The sequence below is a fragment of the Cydia splendana genome, chromosome 1 (genome assembly GCF_910591565.1).
Source record: "Cydia splendana chromosome 1, ilCydSple1.2, whole genome shotgun sequence".
Taxonomy (NCBI): domain Eukaryota; kingdom Metazoa; phylum Arthropoda; class Insecta; order Lepidoptera; family Tortricidae; genus Cydia; species Cydia splendana.
The window spans coordinates 34,504,592-34,528,917 of record NC_085960.1 but is presented as its reverse complement, the minus strand read 5'-3'; the positions used below and the strand labels follow the sequence as shown (position 1 = coordinate 34,528,917).

General features: G+C 40.4%; 1 protein-coding gene and 1 long non-coding RNA gene across 4 annotated transcripts; one reads left to right on the top strand and one right to left on the bottom strand.

Annotated features, from left to right (window-relative positions):
- The first annotated feature begins 26 nt into the window (after nucleotides 1-26).
- Nucleotides 27-23,797, top strand: LOC134794018 (glutamyl aminopeptidase-like). 3 transcript variants are annotated; one of them, XM_063765739.1, is made up of 19 exons: nucleotides 856-1,078; nucleotides 2,627-2,806; nucleotides 5,966-6,281; nucleotides 12,332-12,386; nucleotides 12,677-12,812; nucleotides 13,266-13,542; nucleotides 13,688-13,858; nucleotides 14,585-14,682; nucleotides 14,878-15,009; nucleotides 15,554-15,720; nucleotides 16,336-16,473; nucleotides 16,685-16,770; nucleotides 17,026-17,153; nucleotides 17,652-17,852; nucleotides 18,482-18,558; nucleotides 19,774-19,931; nucleotides 20,124-20,253; nucleotides 20,701-20,923; nucleotides 23,207-23,797. In XM_063765739.1, exons 2-19 carry the CDS (start codon nucleotides 2,627-2,629, stop codon nucleotides 23,372-23,374), a joined length of 2,841 nt encoding a protein of 946 aa, XP_063621809.1. In that variant the 5' UTR covers nucleotides 856-1,078; the 3' UTR covers nucleotides 23,375-23,797. The 3 variants fall into 3 exon arrangements, with proteins under 3 accessions (XP_063621796.1, XP_063621809.1, XP_063621800.1); XM_063765726.1 differs by lacking the exons at nucleotides 856-1,078; nucleotides 12,332-12,386; nucleotides 23,207-23,797 and adding an exon at nucleotides 27-173 and having other exon boundaries at nucleotides 5,966-6,333; nucleotides 20,701-21,133; XM_063765730.1 differs by lacking the exons at nucleotides 12,332-12,386; nucleotides 23,207-23,797 and having other exon boundaries at nucleotides 5,966-6,333; nucleotides 20,701-21,133.
- Nucleotides 10,728-11,853, bottom strand: LOC134794118 (uncharacterized). The gene is made up of 2 exons (XR_010144636.1): nucleotides 11,382-11,853; nucleotides 10,728-10,987 (listed from the first exon to the last, which is right to left on the bottom strand). It is a non-coding gene; the product is annotated as an uncharacterized LOC134794118 (long non-coding RNA).
- Nucleotides 23,798-24,326: the final 529 nt, after the last annotated feature.

Below are 24,326 nucleotides of genomic sequence, written 5' to 3'. Positions count from 1 at the left end.
TAATTTGTTGTTCGACACCAACCATGGCCTACTAAACTAACCTAGGGACCAAGTCAGGATGACAATCTTACACCGACAAACACCAAAGAAAAAGAACGAGTGGCAAATTGGCTATATGTTTAAAGTACAGTGACAGCGACGCCTCTCTGCCCTCAGCTCAGCCCAGCCCTCAGGTACACCGGTGTTGCCTATGAGCCATCCTAGATGTCGCTTTTTGTGGGGGCCTATCTTGTGGGAGCGAGTCACCGTCTGCCGGAAATAAAATTGTATACCGTTTTATTAGGCAGGCGTCCAGTTTTACATTCAATAGCCCAGTATAAATTTAGTCCATCGCTTTCACCCCAATAGCCTAGTTCATTATAGATTGTATCATCTCTCCATAGTCCTTATACACCCTGGCGGGTGTAGGCTCTGCGTGCATCCCATGACACGGGTAAGGGCAACATCCGATCGGTGTACCCCTTACATCTCATTAAAGTGTCATTCTTCTAAAATGTCCGGAACACCATTGTTCTGTGATCCGTAAAGACTTTTATAATAATAACTTTTGCTTTTTAGCGATACGATCGCCTGTTATTTACCTCTACTTGTGTCGCTGTTTTGTTTCTGTTGGTTATGTCTGCAATAAAGAGTACATTTATTTGTATTGTAATAATAATAGAAACATAAACTCCGCGCACGCCTCCCAAAGGTCCGGAACACCATTGTTCCGTGACGGGAAAGACACAGAAACATGAAATATTAAAGAAAACAACGTTGTTTCCATACTTTTGGCCTGGGCTGTATACGTCCGTCATCAATTATACCGACCCTATTTAACTATTCGCATTCCATCGTCTAATGCGCTGCCGATCGCCCAGTCACTCTCACTATCAACGTACGGCACAGTTTTTCTCGAGTGACCGTAGCGAACAGTTTGATAGTGAAACTGTTATATTTAAGCAGTTTTTATCTCATCATTATATGATAAAAGACTTTTGTCGATGGGAGTCTGCTCTCCGATAAAAGACTTTTGTGATGCTTAGATAAAAACTATTTTTCTTGTGCGTGTAAATAACAAAACAAAATAAAATTAACGGTGAGTTTTAAATATCTACCTACACCACTTAAAAGTAAACTATTTTTAAAGTTTTATGAGTCAAAGGTAAACATAATACCTAGGTAACACACATTTTTAGTGCTTCCAAAATTAAAAGCGAAAAGAAAGTCCTACCGATTTTAGTCAAAGAATATAATTCACCTGCCATTTCGTATGTACGAGTATAATAGGATTAATAGGTACCTAGGTCATCAGTTCATCACTCATCACTTTGTCACAGTGACATGGTACATACCTAATGAAAGTCGCATATATTTCCGTAGCTAGCTCTTAGACCAATAAGGGATCTTAATCTTATCCTAAAAATGTCAGAGAATATAAATATCTCCAACAAAAAAATCTTGGAGCAAAGCAAAGTTACCTAGGACTATTATTTATTCTGTGGTTGTGTTTATTCCCTTAAATTGTGTTAATGCTAATATTGATATGAGTAGCGGGTGGTTAAAAAAGTAGAATTTTAAAGTTCCGAGGATATCAAGGCACGAGATGGTTTAAAAAAACAAACTTTGGGAGTGAGTGAATCACAAAAAATTTCACCACACTTAACAATGTTCCCTTAGAATTAGAAGACCAAGACCAATACCAAAGCTAAGTTGGCAGCGGTTTTCATAGCCCAGCCAGACTGTGCAAGGGTTACCTATTTTAAACAATGGATTAAATGAATAAATGAATATGAATAAATGAAATAAAATAAACGTCAAGCTTCAATTAAATTACTTATGACGTTTAAATAACACTTGCACCGTCTGGGCTATCAAAATCGCTGCTAACTTAGCTTGGTCTAACTCTAGAAGTAGTCGGGTCACAAGTGAGAGTGTCCAGCGGCGTTGCACTTGCAACATCATTATTTTGCAAGGCGTTCATTGTCGATGTCGAATAAAGATACCTAGATATTCTATGACCTCTACGTAAGACGGTAGACTGTTGATTTATGTTGTAGTTTGTCACTCTTGTAGGTTTATTAGCCATTCAACATTGACCTCCAATGATGTTTACCGATCATTACAGTCTGTTCTCTGTCAGTATTGTTCTTATGACTTCTTAGTTAACTATATATATATGTGTATAGATTCTCTATATCCACCTCTGTCAGTCCGTCTACGACTTGGATCGGTGAACGTTAGTAAGTACTAGAAGATTGCAATTCTGGGGGCTTATCCAGTTGGCAATCGTTGATAGAGTCTGTGCGGAAAGAGAAGATCGTGGAATATAAAGGAACCAATACGTTCTACTACTACGACTCTTCTCTTTCCGCAGACTCTAGAAAACGCATGTATCCATGACATTCACATGACTTTTCCTAGCATAATGTGTCATCCCGATACATTTTTCGTTTGGCATTTGTCGATGTAGTGAGACCAAGCTAACTCTGCAGCGATTTTGATAGCACATACAGTGCTAGTGTTATTTTAAAATCCAAACTTCTATGAAATTATGACATTTAAAATAACACTAGCAAAGTCTGTTCTATGAAAATGGCTGCAGAGTTAGCTTGGTCTGATTTTACTTGTTTCTTTACTTTACTAGATGAAGCCACGGCGCGTCAAGCAGTGGGTTGGCAGTAATAAGTTGCTGATCGTGGTCGGATTGCTGGCGTTGTGCTTTTGCATATCCACGGTAGCACTCGCTGCGAGGGGAACTACTTGCAAACGGGACCTAGATGGGACAACTCGAATTAAACTTTCCCAAGTGAATAATAATGCTGTGGTGAGTGTTTTTTCCTAGAAACGAATAAGTAAAATGTTACAACTAATGAGATTACTCCTCAACTTTTTTTATTTCCCGGTTATATCTTAACCCCTGAGAGCCTACCGGGAAAATCTCTCTCTATCGCTTCTCCACATTCGTACGATAAAAGGCGTTTTCGATATTAGAGGTTCTCGTCCGAAATAAAAACCAAAATTTAGTTTTAATTTAAAAACTTCAAGGTGTTTTTTTTGGTTGGCAAGTACAGGTCCCTATTAGGCATCTCGACTAGGGGTGAAAAGAGGCCTAGATTGGTAACATAATAGGTACTATGATTTGGCACATGCACTAGTTTTTGCAAAAGCGAATGAATCTTGCCCTAATTCCTGGACGTGGACTTCGACCTGGAGAAACTATTGGGATTAATTTGCTTCGGTGATGTTTACTTCATGGTATGGTCATGATATTTTGTTTATTATACTTATATACCTATTAAGTAATACATATTAGTATTAATCATATTACGAGTTATATATGGTTCGAAAAATATAAGGTTGATGTTACTTATCAAGTTATCACATTAAATCTGTTGCACAAATTGACTGATAGTAGCTATTCCATTGTTTTGTTAATAACTTACAAATAGAATGCATAAAGTGTAAATTTTCCTTTGTCGACTACATACATGAACATAATAGATTAACACGATTAATACATACGTTGAGTTTTTATTTAGTATACCATCTCTAGTACCTACGTATTGTATATGTATAATATGGCGTTATGGTTATTAATGTTATTTATGTGATATGAAATCTAGTGTGAATTGGCCATAATTGATATTTTATTGTAATTATATAAATAGGTAGTTTTAATAGCATTTTTTAAAACTGGTTATTATTTAACTAAAATATCCGTTGCTTATACTAGTCTAATTCTTATACCAGTGGCCTATTTTATAAAGCTACAAGTTACAATTTACAAGCGGAAGTCTCTTTCTAACCCTATGTGTTAGAACGAGACTTCCGCTTGTAAATTGTAGCTTTATAAAATAGGCCACAGGTTGTATACTAGTTACGGCCACCCCACACTAGCGTCTCCCGAGCGGCGGCGTCTAGTCAACTCTTTAGCCCCCTCCAGACTATGCGCGTGAATCGCGGGCGAAGCCGCGAACGCGAGTGTGGAGTCGATTACGCTGTCTCCGAACATCGACGCCACACTCGCGTTCGCGGCTTCGCGCCGTGATTCGCGCACGAGTGTGGAGGGGGCTTTTGGCTGCTGCTGGCGCAACGTTGGCGCAACTGCGCAGCGACGCCATTTTCCAGCGCTGAGTAGACGCCGACGCTCAAAAGACGTTAGTATGGGGTGGCCCTTATACCTAGATTATGCCGGCTACACACGTAACTATAAATCGTAGCGATTAAACTGTGCAGTCCGACTGTGCAGATAAATCGAACGTTCCTAGTGTGTAGTGTAGTTAGTAGTGTGGAGGCACACGCCTCCGATATCGGAGTCGATCATCAGTTCTCCGCAGAAGCTCACGCAAGAAACATGTTATCCATGTCATCAAAGTTAATATGGTAGTTAAGTTTTCTTAAATTTTCCAATGTTCTGCGCAACTTTCTTATTTTTTTCTGTCATAAGAAACTTCTCCTGACAATAACTAACATATAGACAGTCAAGCAAATCTTGTCAGTAGAAAAAGGCGCAAAATTCAAATTTTCTATTAGACGAAGTTCCTTCGCGCCTACATTTTTCAAATTTGCCGCCTTTTTCTACTGACAAGATCTGCTTGACCAACTTTAAGACAACAAGAATTAGCGAAATTGATCCAGCCGTTCACACGTGATGCCGTGACCAAGAGAAATATGGATTCATTTTTATATTTTTCATTATTTACTTGAGGAACGAACGTGCGCAGTGCGCACACAAGCAAGCTACGTGAAGTACTGCCGAAAAGACCGATTGCCATCCACACGCAACGATAAAACTGTGCAAACGCATCGACAACGATTTTTCTAATAAGTATAATTTGCAACTGCCACCGATCAACGATAATCGACAACGATTTGTCATACACACGGCAGATAAAACTGCGCAAATCGGACTGCATAGTTTAATCGCTACGATTTATCGTTACGTATGTAGCCAGCATTAGACTTTATGTGGCGATATTGGAATTTTTCAATTTGATTTTATACTTCCAATGTAGGTAAATACACCGATATAAAAACCGTAGGCATATCAAGATCGAAGTTTTCCTATGTCCGTTTCTATCGCTCGAATATAGCCAAAGCGATAGATATCTATAGAAATGGACTTAGTCGTTAATAAAGAAATAAATCCTTATGACATGAGTAATAATTATTATGCCAATTTATTGCATTGCTGCCAATTTTATTGATATTTTTTCCTTATCGTATCTTCTCACCTGCAAGGTGAGAGTGATTAGGTACCTATTATTCTCTTTGGAGTAAGCCCCCATTCGCACGACAGCTTTTTCAACGCGCGTTAAAAAAGCGCTTGAATCTGTCCGCACTCTAAATTCGATTTAACGACCAAGGCTTAAAGTCGAAAATCTAACAACGCTTGATAAAAAGCGCCACCGCTGTCGTGTGAATACATACATGGTTATCCATTTGTGTCATTCAAACGCTTTATTAACGCGCGTTGAAAAAGCTCCCGTGCGAACGGGGGCTTAAGGTTTATGAGACTAGACTCCGACCATTGCAATTGGCAGTGATAAGAGGTTAAATAAAGCGTAGGTACATATCACATAGGAGAGCCATACTTGAAGTATAGCCTCCTCCACACTCGTGCGCGTATCGCGGCGCGAAGCCGCCATTCACGCGCATAGTCTGGAGGGGGCTTGTCACTTGGCATGCTTGGCGAGTTGGCGATCTTGGCTTGGTCGGACTATACTTATCTTTCATCGATATCGATGGTTTGAAGGATCAATCCCTCAAGATTGATCACTGTGATCGCTCAAATAGTATCTTTTATAGTCTGGCAAGCCAACGTTAGTAAAAAAGGGGCAAATTTGAAACATGTAGGCGCACAGGGTGAAGTTGCAATTACGCGCCTTTTCCCATTGACAACTTGGTTCGCCAGAATACATCTTATATTTAATTTACTCTCTTGTAAGTCTAATGAAATACTAATATTTCTGTTGTTTTGTAGAGCATGAATTACAGGCTTCCAAGACACGTAATACCGAAAAATTACAAATTGAGACTGGAGCCAACATTGAAGGGCCGCAACAAAACATTTACGGGTTCCGTCAAAATTCAGCTTGATATACTACAACCCACGCAAAACGTGACTTTGCATTCTAATAAACTCCGTATTACATTCGTGGATTTAAAAAGAGACGATGATTTGAATAAACATAATATCAGAACAGAGAATAATATCGACGACACAAGAGATATGTTAATAATAAGAACGGAGGAAGAGTTATCAAGAGGCCTTTATACGTTGAGGATAGTCTTCTCGGGTAAGCTTGAGGGATTGGTTGGATTCTACGGGAGCACACTAAAAAACGGCAGGTATGTTGGATTGGATCCCCCCTTCCCCCCTATGATATTAATATAGGTGTTGAAATTTAAAGAGAGGCGAATGAAACGAAATTATTAAATCAAGATATGTAAAAACATTATGGATAGAAAAATGAAATGTTTACTAACGCTCTATACTTACTACTTTATTTATCCAAAATAAATAAAAATGAAAAATGTTTCCTTTAACTAAAATGAGCTAACTAACTTAAGGCATTTTCCCTCCAGGACCCATTAAAATTTTCCACCCTGTATACCTACTACTAGGCTGCTACTTGGCTGCTACTCTTCAGAGTTGTCTCCAATGCAAAGTCGCATGCGATTTGTTGCAAGGTCTGTAGAGACCTATTGACAAAAATTAATGTTTAATTTAAAGACCAAATTTATAACACTTATAACACTCCTCTTTACTGTCAGCTTCAGGATTCTTTGGCGGGAATTTAAAAAAAGTAGTCGGAAAATTTTCGCTCCAACTTTTAAAATAGTTATTTATTAGATTAAAGTTGTTTAAACTAACTTAACTTGTATATATTTAATGTAAAAAGTTGTAAATAATTATAGTTAGTGTTTTAACAATGGCAGGTGACGAGGGGGGCGGGGAAAACCCGCCCACCCTCAAGCGCTCCAAAACAGACGGCCACGGCGGCACGGACGATGGCGGTGGGGGTGAGCAATCTAATAGTGCTTATTTACCGTACTTTAAACCGGACTACAAAAGACTATACCCTGAGAACTCGGGAAAACTAGAATTTAAAGTTTTTGTCGAGCATGTGGACGCAAAGGACAGATTGGGAAATAAAAGTCCAATATTTCTCAACCACATATTCACAAATGGCATTAAAGGTGTAACGGCTATACAGCGCGTAAACGCTAACAAAATTGCAGTTGTTTTCAAGCAATATAATAATGCAAACAATTTTCTAAACAACACTGCATTTTTGACCCAAAATAACATGAAGGCGTACATACCAGCGACCCAAATCGAAAAAACTGGGATAATCAGATTTGTGCCAGTCAATATCTCTAACAAGGATTTATACACAAAGTTGAGCTCTATTTATGAGATCATAGCGGTTCGCCGCTTCACCAAAAAAGTCGGACAGGATCGTGTTCCCTTACAGACAGTGAGCATTACGTTCTTGTCGCATGTACTACCGGACAATGTACAGTACGATTTATTCTCGTACAGAATCTTTGAATATGTGCCTCCACTACTGCAGTGTTTCAAATGCTTTAAATTTAATCATGCAGCTAAAGTATGTAACGGAAAACAGCGTTGCTCCATTTGCTCGGGCGACCACTTCTATAAGGAGTGTGACAAACCGAATGAGTTATGTTGTGCCAATTGTAGCGGACCTCACTTGGCAATTTCAAAAGCTTGTCCTGTAAAACTTAAAAAAATAATGGAAAAGAAGACAAACATCACATATGCTTCTAAGGCTGAAACGAGAAAAGTCGAGTTTCCGGCGATACTTGACAAAAACAAAACTGTAAGACCTGAAAAATCACCAAAAACACAATCGCAAAAGACTGTTCCTTCTACACCAGCAGAAATCCCGAAATTTGACATCAAAAAAGAATTGTTACAGAATACAGATTTAATGAATGCACTGGTTAACACTCTCATAGAATTAGCCAACAAGACTGATTCCAACCCAATCACTAATAGTTCTATTAAAGATATGCTTATTAAAAACATTAAATAATGGATCCTACACACATTCGTATTGCTCAATTCAATATTCAATCTCTTTCAAATAAAAAACCGTTGCTAATTAACTTTTTAAAACTAAATAATATTGATGTTTGTCTTCTTAATGAAACCTGGTTAAAACCAACTACTGCTTTTAGAATACCTAATTATAATATTTACTGCAAATATGGTAAAAATGGACATGGCGGAGTTGCTATACTTGTTAAAAATATATATAAACATACTTTTATACAGACTAACTTTTATGAAAGTATTCAAAATGTAGCAGTCTCAATAGTGACTGAACGCGGGCCTTTATCAGTTTTATGTGTGTACTGTCCTCCGAATCGTCCACACATAAGACTAAATAGACTTAAAAATATAATAGAAAAATTACCAACACCTATAATAATATCAGGAGACTTCAATGCACATCATACAGCGTTTGGTTGCGCTACTAACCAATCTCGAGGTAACACCCTGTTCGATATTATAAGTGACTTAGACTTATGTATCTTAAATGACGGAAACCCAACTACAGTTACTTACCCCAATCTAAATCCTTCAGCGATCGATGTTAGCTTGTGCAGTGCAAGTGTAGCACCTCTGTGCGAGTGGCAAGTCCACGATGACCCTATGGGCAGCTATCACTACCCGACTATAGTCAGTATATTGACCTCTCTTGAAAAATATCAAATAAGTGATCCAATAGATAAATTTATATATACTAAAGCTGACTGGAATAAATATAAAGAGCTTTCAGAAGAGGTATTCTCGAATTTTCCTTTAAATGAGAATGATCCTATACAATTATATGACAAATTTAGTTCTGAACTCCACCTATTAAAAATACAATGTATCCCAAAACTTACTAAAAATACAAACTTTATTAGCAGACCGCCGGTTCCTTGGTGGAATAAAAAATGTGAGGATAGTGTCATTAAAGCCTATGAGGCATTAAAATATTACAGGGCGAATCCATCTTTAGAAAACTATATTACGTACAAGAAACTTGTTGCTCTTAAAAAACGCACAATAGCAGAGGAAAGAACTAGTAGTTGGCGTAGTTTTTGTGCTTCTTTAAATCGATGTACACCTATTGGGTTAATATGGAATAATATTAAACGTTTTAAGGGATTAAAATCTAAGCAGATAATTAAAAATGATGAATTTATAGAACCATTTATAACTAAACTAACCCAAGGTTGTAGTAACGATTCTAGCTCTATAGAAAGTTTATTTGAAAGTAACAATGATAATAATGAGTCTAAGTACCTTATTGAACCTTTTACTTGGGAGGAATTCGTTGTAAGTCTGCAATCTAGGAAAAATACTACCCCAGGCTTAGATGATATACCATACCTGCTTTTAAAGAAGCTGCATGTTAATGGTCAAAAAGTTTTGCTAAGAATTATGAATCTACTTTGGGTACATGGGAAAATACCTCAATCTTGGAAAACACAATGTGTAATACCTATTTTAAAACCAGACAAACCTCCTAGTGAGGCCAATTCTTATAGACCAATTTCTCTATCATCATGTATTGGTAAGGTTTTTGAGAATATGATAAAGACTCGACTTGATTGGTATGTCGAGGCAAACAACATATTGCCTCCATTTCAAAACGGCTTTCGACGAGGTAGAAGCTGTTCTGACAGCTTCATATCTCTTATATCGGATTTAAAATTAGCTAACTATAACAAGTCAAATGCTGTTTGTATATTCTTAGATGTACAAGGAGCATTTGACAATGTTGATCCTACAATACTAGTAAAAGTTCTATCTAATATTAACATCCCTGGGAAATTATGCAATTGGATATTTAATTTCTTAGATGATAGAGAGCTATATGTAAAATTTAATAACATATTACATGGACCACGACAAGTTTTCAAAGGCACAATGCAAGGAGCAACGCTGTCTCCTTTACTGTATAATTTGTATACTAGCGAGATAAAGTCATTTGTAAATAGTTCTAATGTTAATATACTGCAATTTGCAGATGATCTTGTAATATATTCTATTAATTCTAATCTAGATGTAGCTAAAGCTCACATTAATAATGCGCTAAATGAACTTCATGTTTATTACAATAATTATTTAGACTTAAAGATAAATCCTGACAAAAGCAAGTTATTAATATTGAGCAAAGACACTACAAATGTAAATATTGTATATAATAATGAGATTATTAGAGAAGTCCCTTCTCATAAGTTTCTAGGTGTAGTCATAGATAATCATTTAAATTTTGACCTACATGTTAAACACATAATTTCTAATTCTGTTAAAGGTTTAAATGTTATGAGATGTCTTGCCGGTATATCTTGGGGTGCAGACCCTAAAGTACTGTCCTTACTGTACAAAACCCTAGTCAGAAGTCACTTTGATTATAGTTTTCTTGTACATATGAATACTGATCACACACATAAGTTACAAATAATTCAAAATAAGGCAATGCGAATAATATCAGGGGCAATGTGTTCAACCCCAATAAGAGCAATGGAAGTAGAGACTAAAACAATGCCTTTACCTGTCAGATGGGTGTTGTTAGCTTATAGATATTTAATTAAGATATATGCTAAAAATAATCAAAGTATAATAAGAAGAATAAAGGGTCATCCCAGAATTCCTAAGTTAACAGCATTACTCTTACAGGTGGAAGCTAAGTTTAGTAATATATATAAAAATGAAATTTGGCCATGTTATGAAGATAGCTTTAATAGTAAACTTTTAAACATTACAGTATGCACAAAATCTATCAATAATAATACTGATTTTCTACATTTCTTGTCACAAATTCCCAATTTTTACAAATTATACACAGATGGTAGTAAAGCAGAGTCTCATGTCCGAAGTGCAGTGTATGATCCTCAGACTAAATTTGTACAAAGCTTTAGGTTGCATGATTTATGTTCGATATTTACGGCTGAAGCATATGCTGTATTTGAAGCCCTGAAAGTTATAATAAGAGTGTCAGAATATAAGCATTTCTTTATTTTCACTGATTCACTTAGCTTAATTTATGGAATACAGAATAATCAATTGCATTATAAAGATAATTTTATTTTGTACAGAATTAAAAAGATGTTATTACAATTGAAAAATAATAATGTAAATATTAATTTTATGTGGATTCCATCCCATACTGGTATAACAGGGAATGAAGTTGCAGACAAAGCTGCTTATTTAGGTATTAATGAATTAGATGTAAGATGTAGTACTAGAATTCCACTAACTGATTGTCAAGCTTCTGTTAAGACTGTTGTCGCTAAGATGTGGATAGATTTATGGACCAAAGATAGAGAGACAAAAGGAAGATGGTACGCTAGTATTCAAACCGACTTACCTGGAAAGCCTTGGTATGAGAAGATAAAGATGGGAAGTCGTAGCTTTATTACCACCATCAATAGATTGAGGTTTGGTCACAACTGTGCACCAGCGCACTTAGCCAGATTTTCGATTATAGCCGATGGTACATGTCCTCACTGCCAGAATGGTAGCGTTGCAGATGTTGAACACCTTATATTTAAATGCCAAGTGTTTGCGTTTGAAAGACTCATCCTTGCAAGTGAATTAAGTGAAGTGTTTGATAATAATGTCCCCCGCCGCCTCACTGATATTCTTAAAAACGTTGACAGTTACGTTCCATTATACAAGTATATCAAAAATACAGTGTTGAAGATTTAAAGTGAAGTGTGTTTTGATAAAATTACTAGTGCATTCTCTGCCATTTAACTCTTTAAATGAAGTGTTCGAACAAAAGTAAAATAAAGACTTGGCTTAAAGGACTCGCATCCAGGCCATAATTGTTAAAAAAAAAAAAAAAATGTCAGCTTCAGCTGTCTTAACGTCACTGTCACTGTAGCGTCAAAAATTGTTTATCATTACTATTATACGACCATTCTTTTCTTTTCTCGTTTTATTTGTTAACTCGACAAATCAAGAGTAGCTGCGTGTTTGTACAGTGTTTAATAATGGGTCCGCCATTAAATATAACACTTTTCGAAAGGCTTTCTTCCCTAGTTCGTCCGGTGAACTACAAGCTGCTGTTGAAGCCTAACTTGGACACCGGTATTTTCCAAGGAAACGTTAAAATCAACATCGTTTTAAAGCAGGAAAAGAACTATGTGAACTTGCATACCAAGTTTTTAGATATAAGTAAAGTTCAAGTGTTCAGAGGCGATAGAGAAATACCGGTATTTAAATACATGGAGGTAGAGAAACTTGAACAACTTTTGATTGAGTTTAATGACCCTTTGAGCCCGGGTAGTTACCAGATAGATATTGATTTTGAAGGCAAATTAACACAGAAAATTGTTGGATTTTATTCGTCACGCCTAAGAGATGGCAAGTACGTAATGTTGATGTTTATAGTTCATAAAAATTTACAATATAACATTCCTATGTTTGCGATTTCCAGTCTTTCCTGAGAAGAAATTGTCGTATATCTTTAAAATTAAGTTTCATTATACAGACACCTATAATAACCATACAAAATGTAGACAAATTCTTACTAAACAACAACTAAAAGTGAAATCTGTGGGAATGGGAAATAGTATTTATTAGTTTTCTTTTTAAACAAAACAAAAGTACAGAAGACATAGAGTATGCAGAATATTATGTAATTTATTTCAATTTTAGGACAATGGTGGCAAGCAAGTTTCAGCCAACATATGCTCGGCAAGCGTTCCCCTGCTTTGACGAGCCAGATTTCAAGGCAACTTATGATATCACTCTTGTAAAACCGGAGAATTATATAGCCCTCTCCAATATGAATGTAAGTACTATAACTACTGTTTGTATGCTACTGCTGGAAATACTGTTAATCAACATAGATTTTAAAGGAATTCTGATGCACCGCCCATGATAGGCTTGGCGTTCGAAGTGTTAATAATATAAAATAAAAATAATAATAATTTCAGCCTATATACGTCCCACTGGTGGGCATAGGCCTCCTTTCATGCGCGAAAGAGCTTGGGCTATAGTCCCCACGTTAGCTCATTGCGGATTGGGGACTTCACATACACCTTAGAATTTCTTTTCGCAGATGTTATGCAGGTTTCCTCACAATGTTTTCCTTCACCGAAAAGCTAGTGGTACATATCAAATGATAGTTTGTACATAAGTTCCAAAAAACTCTTTGGTACAAGCCAGGATTTGAACCCGCGACCTCCGGATTGAATAAAATAAATTAGCTTAAAATTAAAATGTATTTTCTTAATCCTTTCAGGAAATATCCAGATCTCGTGATGATAAAACATCCTCAGATGTTGTGACATTTGCAACTAGCGTTCCCATGTCAACATACTTAGCCTGCTTTGTGATCTGTGACTTTGCCTCCAAAGAAACAGAGATCAACTCCAATGGTATAGGAAGCAACTTTATATTGAGATCATTTGCGCAGAAGGATCAGACACACAAAATTGATTTTGCTCAGAGTATTGGGAAGAGAGCGACTGAGTTCTATATACAGTATTATGAAGTGCCATTTCCCCTGCCAAAACTAGGTTTGTTAATACTTTCTTATTATGTACAGGTGGTGAAATTGCTCCATTAGGCTTCCCGCAAATGTGTACTTTGTGTAGAATTAATAAGCCGCTCGCGTCCAATCAGTCTGCGGCCTCAGCCAATAATTCTCCTATTAAATTGCAGACATGATAGCCATCCCTGACTACATATCGGGAGCCACGGAGCACTGGGGCCTGGTGACGTACCGCGAGACCTCGTTCCTAGTTGACGAGGCCACGGCCTCGGCGCAGAACAAGATCAGCGTGGCCAACACCATTGCGCACGAGCTGGCGCACATGTGGTTCGGCAACTTGGGTACGTGAAGGTTAATGGGGATGGCAACCTGGCAAAGGCCATATATAGGTGGCCAGTTTCCCGCGTTTCTAGTTTTGTGCTATGGGATTTGACCGCGAGCCGCTGGCATGTAGAGTTAGACCAAGAAAAGTCTGCAGCGATTTTGCTTGCACTGCGTGGGCTATCAAAATCGCTGCAGACTTTTCTCGGTCTGACTCTAAATGTTTCGCGCGCTGTTACATACATGGCTCCCGCGGCGCTCTTCGCACTAAAAGGTTGGGACATTCACAGCGTGAAGCGCGCTCATACAAACAGGGTGCCTGTGGCGCCCTCCATTCGAAAAGGTGGAGCGTGATTTCGGGCTCTAATATACAGGGCGCCTGCGCTGCGGCGCCCTTTACACTGAAAGGTCGGGTCAGCTCGCTCTTACATGAAAGGCGCCTGCGGGGCTGCGGTCAGAGCCCGGGGCAATGATTTCTCTGTTTATTTTTACCTGTCATCTTTTATCTTTTAGTACAAGAAATATTCAACATTTTCAAACTTCTAGAGTTCAGCGTTTCTATAATTAAAAAGAATGTCATTTAGCTGGACCTCCAAGTAGGTAGGTTATTAATAGGTACAATAGTGCGTATTTGTGGCCACCAGGGAAGGGTCGTTATGCTCCAATGAGGGAAATGTTCCTTATGCACATGGAGCAAAAGGACCCTTTTCTAATGGAAAGCGATATTTACCTTTATCTGTTCGCAGTGACTATGAAATGGTGGGACGACTTGTGGCTGAACGAGGGCTTCGCGTCCTACATGCAGGCCAAGTGTTTGAACGCCATCGAGCCTTCCTGGACTATGGTGAGACCTATTATTTTTTAACTAGAAAACTTACGTGACTCAATATTGAGATATTTAAAATGCATCACTCATGTAAATTATTGAATATCGTCAATAATTTACATGAGTGATGTCGAACATGTCAAGTATTTTACCGGGGCAAGTTCTTAGAGCGTTTTTCTCGTGAAATGAAAAAAAAAATATGTTAATTTTCAGCTGGATCAATTTTTGAAAGGAATGCACACGGTGATGGTGACGGACGCGAAGCTCTCGAGTCATCCCATCGTGCAAACTGTAGAGACGCCCGATCAGATCACTGCCATATTCGACACCATTTCTTACAAGAAGGTAAAACCATATTTGTATTATTTGCCAGCCCTACAAGGGCACTCCGTGATGGATGTCTGACATCCTGAAGACGCTGGACCAGGTCACTGCTATATTCGAGTTCATTTCCTATGACTGTTGTCTCACCCCATCTGAGGACGCCCGATCAGACCACAGCCATATTTGACTCCATTTCTTACAACAAGGTAAATTGCAATCATATTAGGATTGGCATTTCATAGCCCTACAAAGTTAAGGAGGACCTTAATTCAGAACCTAAATAAATAACCCTATACAAGTCTCTTTTAAAGCTGTATTCCAATAAGTCGTTGGCTAAAATGGCTAAAAATGTATTTAGTTCTATAATTATACTCACTGATTGGCTGACGCTCAACCAATCTCAGTAGGCCAAGCACATGATTGGCGCGACAGTATCTCGCCGCGAGATAGACTACCCGTCTTTCTCAAGAAATTGTATTTAAGAAAATAAAAGTATAAGTTGCTTATCTGTGTTTCTACGATTAATTACGAGTGCAAAATTTCAGTATACTAATAATTTCCACAGGGTTCATCAGTATTACGTATGCTGGAAGGTTTCATAGGCGAGGAGAGCTTCCGCAGGGGTGTATCGGACTATCTCAAGAAGCACAAGTTCGGGAACACGGTCACCCAGGACCTGCTCGCCTCGCTGGAGCCCTACTTCAAGAAGGGCAACCCCGATCTTAATCTTAGGTGAGTTTTTTATATGAACATTTAGAACCTGTCCTAATAAGTAACCCAGCCCTCCAGTGGCCGAGGCCGGAATTGAACCGGCGTGTTCAGCTTACGCGGCTAACGTCCTGGCTAACGTCCTGACCACTAGACTACCCGGCTACGTAGATGTAGATGTAGTGTAGGGACGCCGGCCGGAAGTAGGCGGGCTGTAGATCACGTGTCGCGTTCATTCAGCCCTGTTCCCTGGAGTTGGAGCTGCAGCTTACTGTTCCAGCGGCATTCCCATACTATTCTCCTCAAATCTTCTTGTTTTTCTTTAGAACAGGACATCTTTAAGTTCGACATCCTTTAGTTCGTTTTCTTTCAGTGTGTCGCTACCGAATGTATTATATCGCGGTACCGCATACATTTGATACTACATTCTGCTAGTAAGTGTGAGCTAGTCTCCTCCTTACCACAATGTGGGCAGGAGGCCACGGTGGTACCCGTCTCAAATTCTATAGTATATGCAATCTTTGAAGGGCGCTTTTCAAAAATCTTTGTTCATCCTCTTACTAAATATGAAATATGAAACCTTACTAAGTATTTACGTATTTCCCTAAGCCTGTTGGTTTAAATATGAATATTTTCCAGATACATAATGGACACATGGACGCGTCAGATGGGCTACCCGGTACTGACGGTGACCAGGACGAACACGTCCTACCGCGTCACGCAATCGCGGTTCCTCTTGGACCCGGAGGCTGAGTCACCTAATGATTCCGAGTATAAGTAAGATATTACATTTTATCACCCCCGATGCAAAAAGAGCGGTGTTGAGGGCTGTCTGTCTGTGGCACCGTAGCTCTCCAACGGATGGGTCGATTTTGATGCGTTTTTTTACGTGAAAACGAGTTTTCTTACGGTTCTCGTTTCCTAGGTTTGCGGGGTGCGAGGTTTAGTTTTTTTGTATTACCGATTGCATTGATTTTTTTTTCTACAGTTACAGGTGGTTCGTGCCTGTTACATACAAAACTAATAACGGCGTAAACGAAAAAGTCATCTGGTTCGGAGACAAAAAGGAAAACGGTATGTTATTGATTGAGTTTTATTTATTTCTAGCGTTTATAATATTTCCATATCACTTTTAAGTTTTTTTCACTAGTGGCTCTGTGAGCTGTACATCTCGCGAACCTCAATAGCTCCGCCACTATGAAAAAAAAAGCGACCTGGAAAGAAAAGTCGGACGAATGAAAACATTAATGCCCAAGCTGACACTAAGTCACGTCGCTCGCGCTTTGTGCTTGTTCGGTCAATAAACTGACTATCACTATTCTGTTGCAGTTGAAATATCGGAGCTAAACGCTACCTGGCTCAAGATAAACAACAACCAAGTGGGGTACTACCGGGTGAACTACCCGCAGGAGATGTGGCAGAGCTTGGTAGACCAGCTGAAGGCGAGATCTGATCAGGTAGGTGTCTACCGTTTAACTCGGGCGGTTGGTAAGAAGTTATTATGTCAGCTACGGCCTGGTTGACGGTTTGTCTGCATGAAGTTGATTTGTTAAGTAAAATGTAATGTATGTATAATATAACCTATAGCCGCCCAGAGGCTAATAAAATGGACTCCCGTTCCATTCTAATTTGAATCTGTATTGTGACAAATCAAAATTGCATTTGTATTGGCAAGTTTTATTTTCGATGTCTGGGCGGCTAGAGGATAAGGTTGGTATTCCACCTGTTCAATTTCTTGGTCCAATGTGTATTTGCGTCTCAAATTTTGCTTAATGAGAGAGTGAGACGCAATGCAAATTGGATAAAGAAATTGGACTGGTGGAATACCAACTGAACTGGTGTAAGACTCAGTCCCGCTACTGTATTTTTTTTCTTTTGCCTCCTGATCAACAGTCGACGTGATTTGACGTCCTTGGCGCTGTACAGGGCATTGTATTCTACATATATTGTTCCAGCTAACGATATCAGACCGCTCGCACTTGCTGGACGACGTGACGGCGCTGGCCGAGGCCGGCCTCGTGCCGTACTCGCTAGCCCTCCACCTGACCACCTACCTCAGTGTGGAGGAGGCCTATGTGCCGTGGCAGACCGCCGCCGACATATTCGGCGATCTGTCACTGAGGCTACTTAATACGCCCGCCCATGACGATCTCAAGGTATTTAAACTATTATTTATTTAGCTAATCAATCAATATTATACCAGGCGTGGATTACTCGGCGGTTTCATCGCGTCGCTACAAGTTGCGGCCATATGCGGCCCACACCAATTTTGGTGTCTAGCAGTAATAGTTGCCGCGCGCCGATACGGAACGGGCGCCTGCTCGCGCTTGCGCCACCTTGCGGTCATATCTGTCGTAATAGACGCGTTTTGTTAGAGTGAATCTTCTGTACCTAGTACTATTATTTATTCTGTGATTCTACTGGGTGATTTGAGGTCGAGATCACGAATGGCAAAAACGTATTAACCTCATACTGCAAACATATAAAATTATTTGTTTAAATTTGAACTTTAATAGCTGTCAATAGAGTTAAATATAAATGCCATATATTCGTATGCACTAAAGGTATGATCATCTTAATACATTTTTGATATTCGAGATCACCCGAAAAATCACCTAGCATTCAAAACAAATTACTTAATAATACTTTATCTCCCTAACTTTATTAAATATGTATTTATTTTATCTCCTTCCTCGTCAATTATTCATTTGCATAAAACGAAGAAATTCATGAAAACAGTAATATAATGTAAGAAAAACTAATTTATTATTATTATCGTTGACAGCAATACATGCATGAACTTGTCAAGCCAATTTTTACTAAAGTGGACGAAGGATCTGGCAATTCGGGAGTGAATGAGGGGTGAGTAACTTTCATAGACTAACGGCCAGATTCGAACTTTAATATACATCAAATATAGATACGACATGGATCGGAAATGTTAATTGTCAGTGTCAAAAGTGACGTTTTTTACAAGCTTTTATATTACTTTCACCTGGACTTCCGGTTCGAGCGCCATCTTGATGGCCCGCGGCGAGATTAATTGATTCTTTTTTTGCTCATTAATATTGTTTAAAGTGTAATATCGATAGCCTATTATACAGTAAACTAATGTGGTAGTGTGCAGTGAATGGAGAATTTATCTTGAAGCACGTTTAACCATCATTTTGGAGTCGACGGCCGGTTGTCCACGTGTTTCTTGTAAAGCCCGCTATCGCTTTACAAGAGCTAAATCACCGTACACTGTCTTGTACTAACCGTACAATTTCAATCGTTTTACCCTGCTACTACGACCTTGACACTGGCGAAATAGCCCCAATGGGCTGAAGCCATAATTTTAAAAGAATGAATGAATACTTTCACCTGTCCCGTTGTCTGTCTGTCGGTCTGTAATCAAATCTTGCAAGTTAAATTTGATCCACTTCCCGGTTTCCGATTGAGCTGAAATTTTGCATGCATGTATAAATCGGATGACAATGTATTGCATTATGACATAGAGCTGATCTGATGATGGAGCTGGAAGGTGGCCATAGGAACTCTGTGATAAAACAACGCAACCTAACTGTGTTTGGTGTTTTTGGAATTGTCTCGATGAGTATTAGTTGCCTGTGGAAATAAAAGTACAGTCAGCGACAAAAGCTTGTACCAAAAATGAAATTTTTGCCAAAAACTTATTTCAAATGTGGGCTGAGCAGAACTAAGTTTACTAACTAATATCAATCAGTAATCACACATATTTTACAGCTCTTTATATGAAGTGCCGTAAAATTTCCATACACATTTCGTTCATTCGATTACCGTCATGCAAAGTTTATGAAAAATATTAAAGGAATAAACTTTTCTTCATTCTCTTAGGATCGAAGAGATCGTCATTTTGAATAGAAACAACAACTAAAATACAAAATAAAAAAGTGTAGTGTGTGTCTGTGCGAAGCCTGCGCTGTAGATTAATATTGTTTTTAATTTGGTTCAATAAAAAGTGTGATTTATGTGCATTAAAAATAGTGTAGTGTACAACATTGAATACAATTTCCTTTTCCATTTTTATTACTTAGTTTAAATTTTAAACCTCAACAGTCTCCTACGTACCACGATCCTGTCGCTGGCCACTAAAGTGGAGCTCCCGGAGGCCCAGAGCAAGGTGCGACGGATGTTCCTCGAGTGGCTGAACAGCCACGGCTCCGGGCCCGTGAAGACTGTCGAGACAGACTTGAGGGACCTAGTATATTACCACGGTAAGCCAACGACGTCATATCACGTCAGAGCAAGGTGCCTGAACAGCTTTTTACTCAAATTTTCAATACATGCACTACAAAAAATTTACAACATATTTTTGGGCCATCCTATATTTATCGCATACAGTTAGAAGCAGAAGTGATTATGTCACTTTATTTTAACTTTTCCCATTCATTCTCTGTTTCTTGCAGGTATGAAACAGGGTACACAGGCAGAGTGGGACAAACTCTGGCAGATCTACAAGAGAGAAGAGGACGTACACGAGCAGTCTAAGATTAGGCAAGCGTTGGCGGCGCCGCGGAATACGGCTATACTCAGAAAGTATGATAATAAATCGATTTTCTCAGTAACAGTCGAATAATACACATGTACTCAGTACTAGTAATACTCGCATAAGAAAAGACAGTATGATTCTCTTTGCCTATGCTCCACGGGCAAACGACTCTTGCTATTTAGATCTTGAAGTCTGATTTACATGCGCGCCAAGCATCAGGGACGCAGCTGTGCGGTGGAATGAGTTAGCAATATCGTTTGCTCCCTCTAACGCATAACTGCGTCCTTGACGCTTGCCAATTCTTGGCACGCATGCCATTTATATTCGTATTTTCCTTCAAATCAGCAATATGTTTTCTGCCATTTTGGTGTCTTAAATTGACAACATTTTAGAATTTTAATTCGGCAAATAACATAATTTCACGAGAATCGTTTGATAAATACCTGCAGGGTAGAACTATTACTATTATTATTGTAATAAGTAATTATTTTAAGGTATCTCGACCTCGCGTGGGACGAAACCAACGTCCGCGCCCAAGACTACCTGAACGTCATCCAAACGATCAGCAACAACCCATCAGGCACCGATTTGATATGGGACCACATCCGCAATCGTTGGCCCTCGCTAGTGGAGCGCTACACGCTCAACAGTCGGAACCTGGGCGCCGTTGTACCGGGCGTCACTGACTCATTCAACTCGGAAAGGGACCTCAAAGAGGTGAGAACACTACAACCCTTCAGGCACCGATCTGATATGGGACCACGTCCGCAACCGCTGGCCCTCGCTAGTGGAGCGCTACACGCTCAACAGTCGGAACCTGGGCGCCGTTGTACCGGGCGTCACTGGCTCATTCAACTCGGAAATGGACCTCAAAGAGGTGAGAACACTACAAACCTTCAGGCACCGATCTGATATGGGACCACGTCCGCAATCGCTGGCCCTCGCTAGTGGAGCGCTACACGTTCAACAGTCGGAACCTGGGCGCCGTTGTACCGGGCGTCACTGGCTCATTCAACTCGGTAATGGACCTCAAAGAGGTGAGAACACTACAACCCTTCAGGCACCGATCTGATATGGGACCACGTCCGCAACCGCTGGCCCTCGCTAGTGGAGCGCTACACGCTCAACAGTCGGAACCTGGGCGCCGTTGTACCGGGCGTCACTGACTCATTCAACTCGGAAAGGGACCTCAAAGAGGTGAGAACACTACAACCCTTCAGGCACCGATCTGATATGGGACCACGTCCGCAACCGCTGGCCCTCGCTAGTGGAGCGCTACACGCTCAACAGTCGGAACCTGGGCGCCGTTGTACCGGGCGTCACTGACTCATTCAACTCGGAAAGGGACCTCAAAGAGGTGAGAACACTACAACCCTTCAGGCACCGATCTGATATGGGACCACGTCCGCAACCGCTGGCCCTCGCTAGTGGAGCGCTACACGCTCAACAGTCGGAACCTGGGCGCCGTTGTACCGGGCGTCACTGGCTCATTCAACTCGGAAAGGGACCTCAAAGAGGTGAGAACACTACAACCCTTCAGGCACCGATCTGATATGGGACCACGTCCGCAACCGCTGGCCCTCGCTAGTGGAGCGCTACACGCTCAACAGTCGGAACCTGGGCGCCGTTGTACCGGGCGTCACTGACTCATTCAACTCGGAAAGGGACCTCAAAGAGGTGAGAACACTACAACCCTTCAGGCACCGATCTGATATGGGACCACGTCCGCAACCGCTGGCCCTCGCTAGTGGAGCGCTACACGCTCAACAGTCGGAACCTGGGCGCCGTTGTACCAGGCGTCACTGACTCATTCAACTCGGAAAGGGGCCTCAAAGAGGTGAGAACACTACAACCCTTCAGGCACTCTAATATGGGACCAGGTTCGCAACCGCTGGCCCTCGCTAGTGGAGCACTACACGTTCAACAGTCGGTACCTGGGCGCCGTTGTACCGGGCGTCACTGGCTCATTCAACTCGGAGCTGTACTTCAAAGAGGTGAGAACACTACAACCCTTCAGGCACTCTAATATGGGACCAGGTTCGCAATCGCTGGCCCTCGCTAGTGGAGCACTACACGTTCAACAGTCGGTACCTGGGCGCCGTTGTACCGGGCGTCACTGGCTCATTCAACACGGAGCTGTACTTCAAAGAGGTGAGAACACTACAACCCTTCAGGCACTCTAATATGGGACCAGGTTCGCAATCGCTGGCCCTCGCTAGTGGAGCGCTACACGCTCAACAGTCGGAACCTGGGCGCCGTTGTACCAGGCGTCACTGGCTCATTCAACTCGGAAAGGGACCTCAAAGAGGTGAGAACACTACAACCCTTCAGGCACCGATCTGATATGGGACCACGTCCGCAACCGCTGGCCCTCGCTAGTGGAGCGCTACACGTTCAACAGTCGGAACCTGGGCGCCGTTGTACCGGGCGTCACTGGCTCATTCAACTCGGAAATGGACCTCAAAGAGGTGAGAACACTACAACCCTTCAGGCACCGATCTGATATGGGACCACGTCCGCAACCGCTGGCCCTCGCTAGTGGAGCGCTACACGCTCAACAGTCGGAACCTGGGCGCCGTTGTACCAGGCGTCACTGACTCATTCAACTCGGAAAGGGACCTCAAAGAGGTGAGAACACTACAACCCTTAGGCACGCTAATATGGGAGGATGTTCGCAATCGTTGGCCCTCTCTGGTGGAGCATTACATGATCAACAGCCGGTACCTGGGCGCCGTTGTACCGGGCGTCACTGACTCATTAAACTCTTAAAGGAACCTCAAAGAGATGAGAACACTACAACCCATCAGGCACTCTAATATGTGAGGATGTTCGCAATCGTTGGCCCTCTAGTGGAGCGCTACGGGAGCGCGAGCCCGACTTGCACTTGGCCGGTTTCTTTGTATTACATTTTCTACGCAAGACACGAAAAGTAACATTAACTTTTCTGGCTCCAAACATTATTGCCTAATTTCGCTGAGTGCGTCTTTTTTGTTTTTTCAGATGGAGGATTTCTTCGCGAAGTACCCCGACGCGGGCGCGGGCGTGTCAGCGCGAAAACGCGCGCTTGAAACAGTTCGCAACAACGTCAAGTGGGCCTCAAGTAGAGCCCCCGCTGTGAGCGCGTGGTTGCAAACAAGACGCGCGCAGAGCTCCACACAGAAATCATAACCTGTGGACCATGTAGTACCCATCAAAGTCAAAGTAAAGACATTATTTATTCACTGACCTAGCAACTAGCATTTTGGAATACATGGTAAATTGCGCTAAAAAAAGTTAAACAACTTCAAACGGCTGGACGCAGCCCAGCGCCCGCTGTAACCGCTAACTCGTTTCTCATTTGTCTAGTGGGAAAGCTTGACATTGCATATTGAAAATTGAGTAGATTTTGAATTATAACGTCATAATATTTAATGTCCAAATCAAAGTTTTTAGAACAACTTTCAATTTCTTTATGGTGAGACCAGACGGATTGCCTTAAGTTTTATGCATTTTCTAGAATGTTAAAGTTACCTATTGAAAGACTGCACAGATCTTTGAGAATGTTGTACTTATACTCGTTTTATTAATGTTTAAATAAAATATTTACCGTAATTAGAACTTCTTTTATTACTTGCTCTACAGTGAGTGCTCCAAAACGTACCTATAACCCAAATACAATCTAAAATACTAAATTATTAAGTAAAAAATCACAGGTAGGTACTAAAAAGATTACCGTTTTAGGAAATATGACTAGAAGAGTTTTGTTTGTGTCTGTACCTCGTACTATGGTGTCGCCAGATGTTTTGTAACCATATTAAATATATTAAAAAAGGGTTGTAGTGTTTTTCGACTTAAAATACGTGAGTGACCCGTTTTTAATATATTTAATATGTCTGTGTCTCACGGAAGTTTTGTTATTAAAATTGTTTTGTAACCACTTTGTAACTCTTTTTAAAACTGGGTAGCTTCATTTAGAAGTTTGTCCCAGTACGGCATAGTAACTGTATGCAGCTCGCACGATCTGTAAAAAAATAAGGTCAACGTGGCTAAATCCGTCTGCGGGAAATTCCGTACTGGGTGTATTTTTAAGGTTATTGGTTATCACTTTCAAGCTGTCATTAAATTTCATAGTAAAAACTGT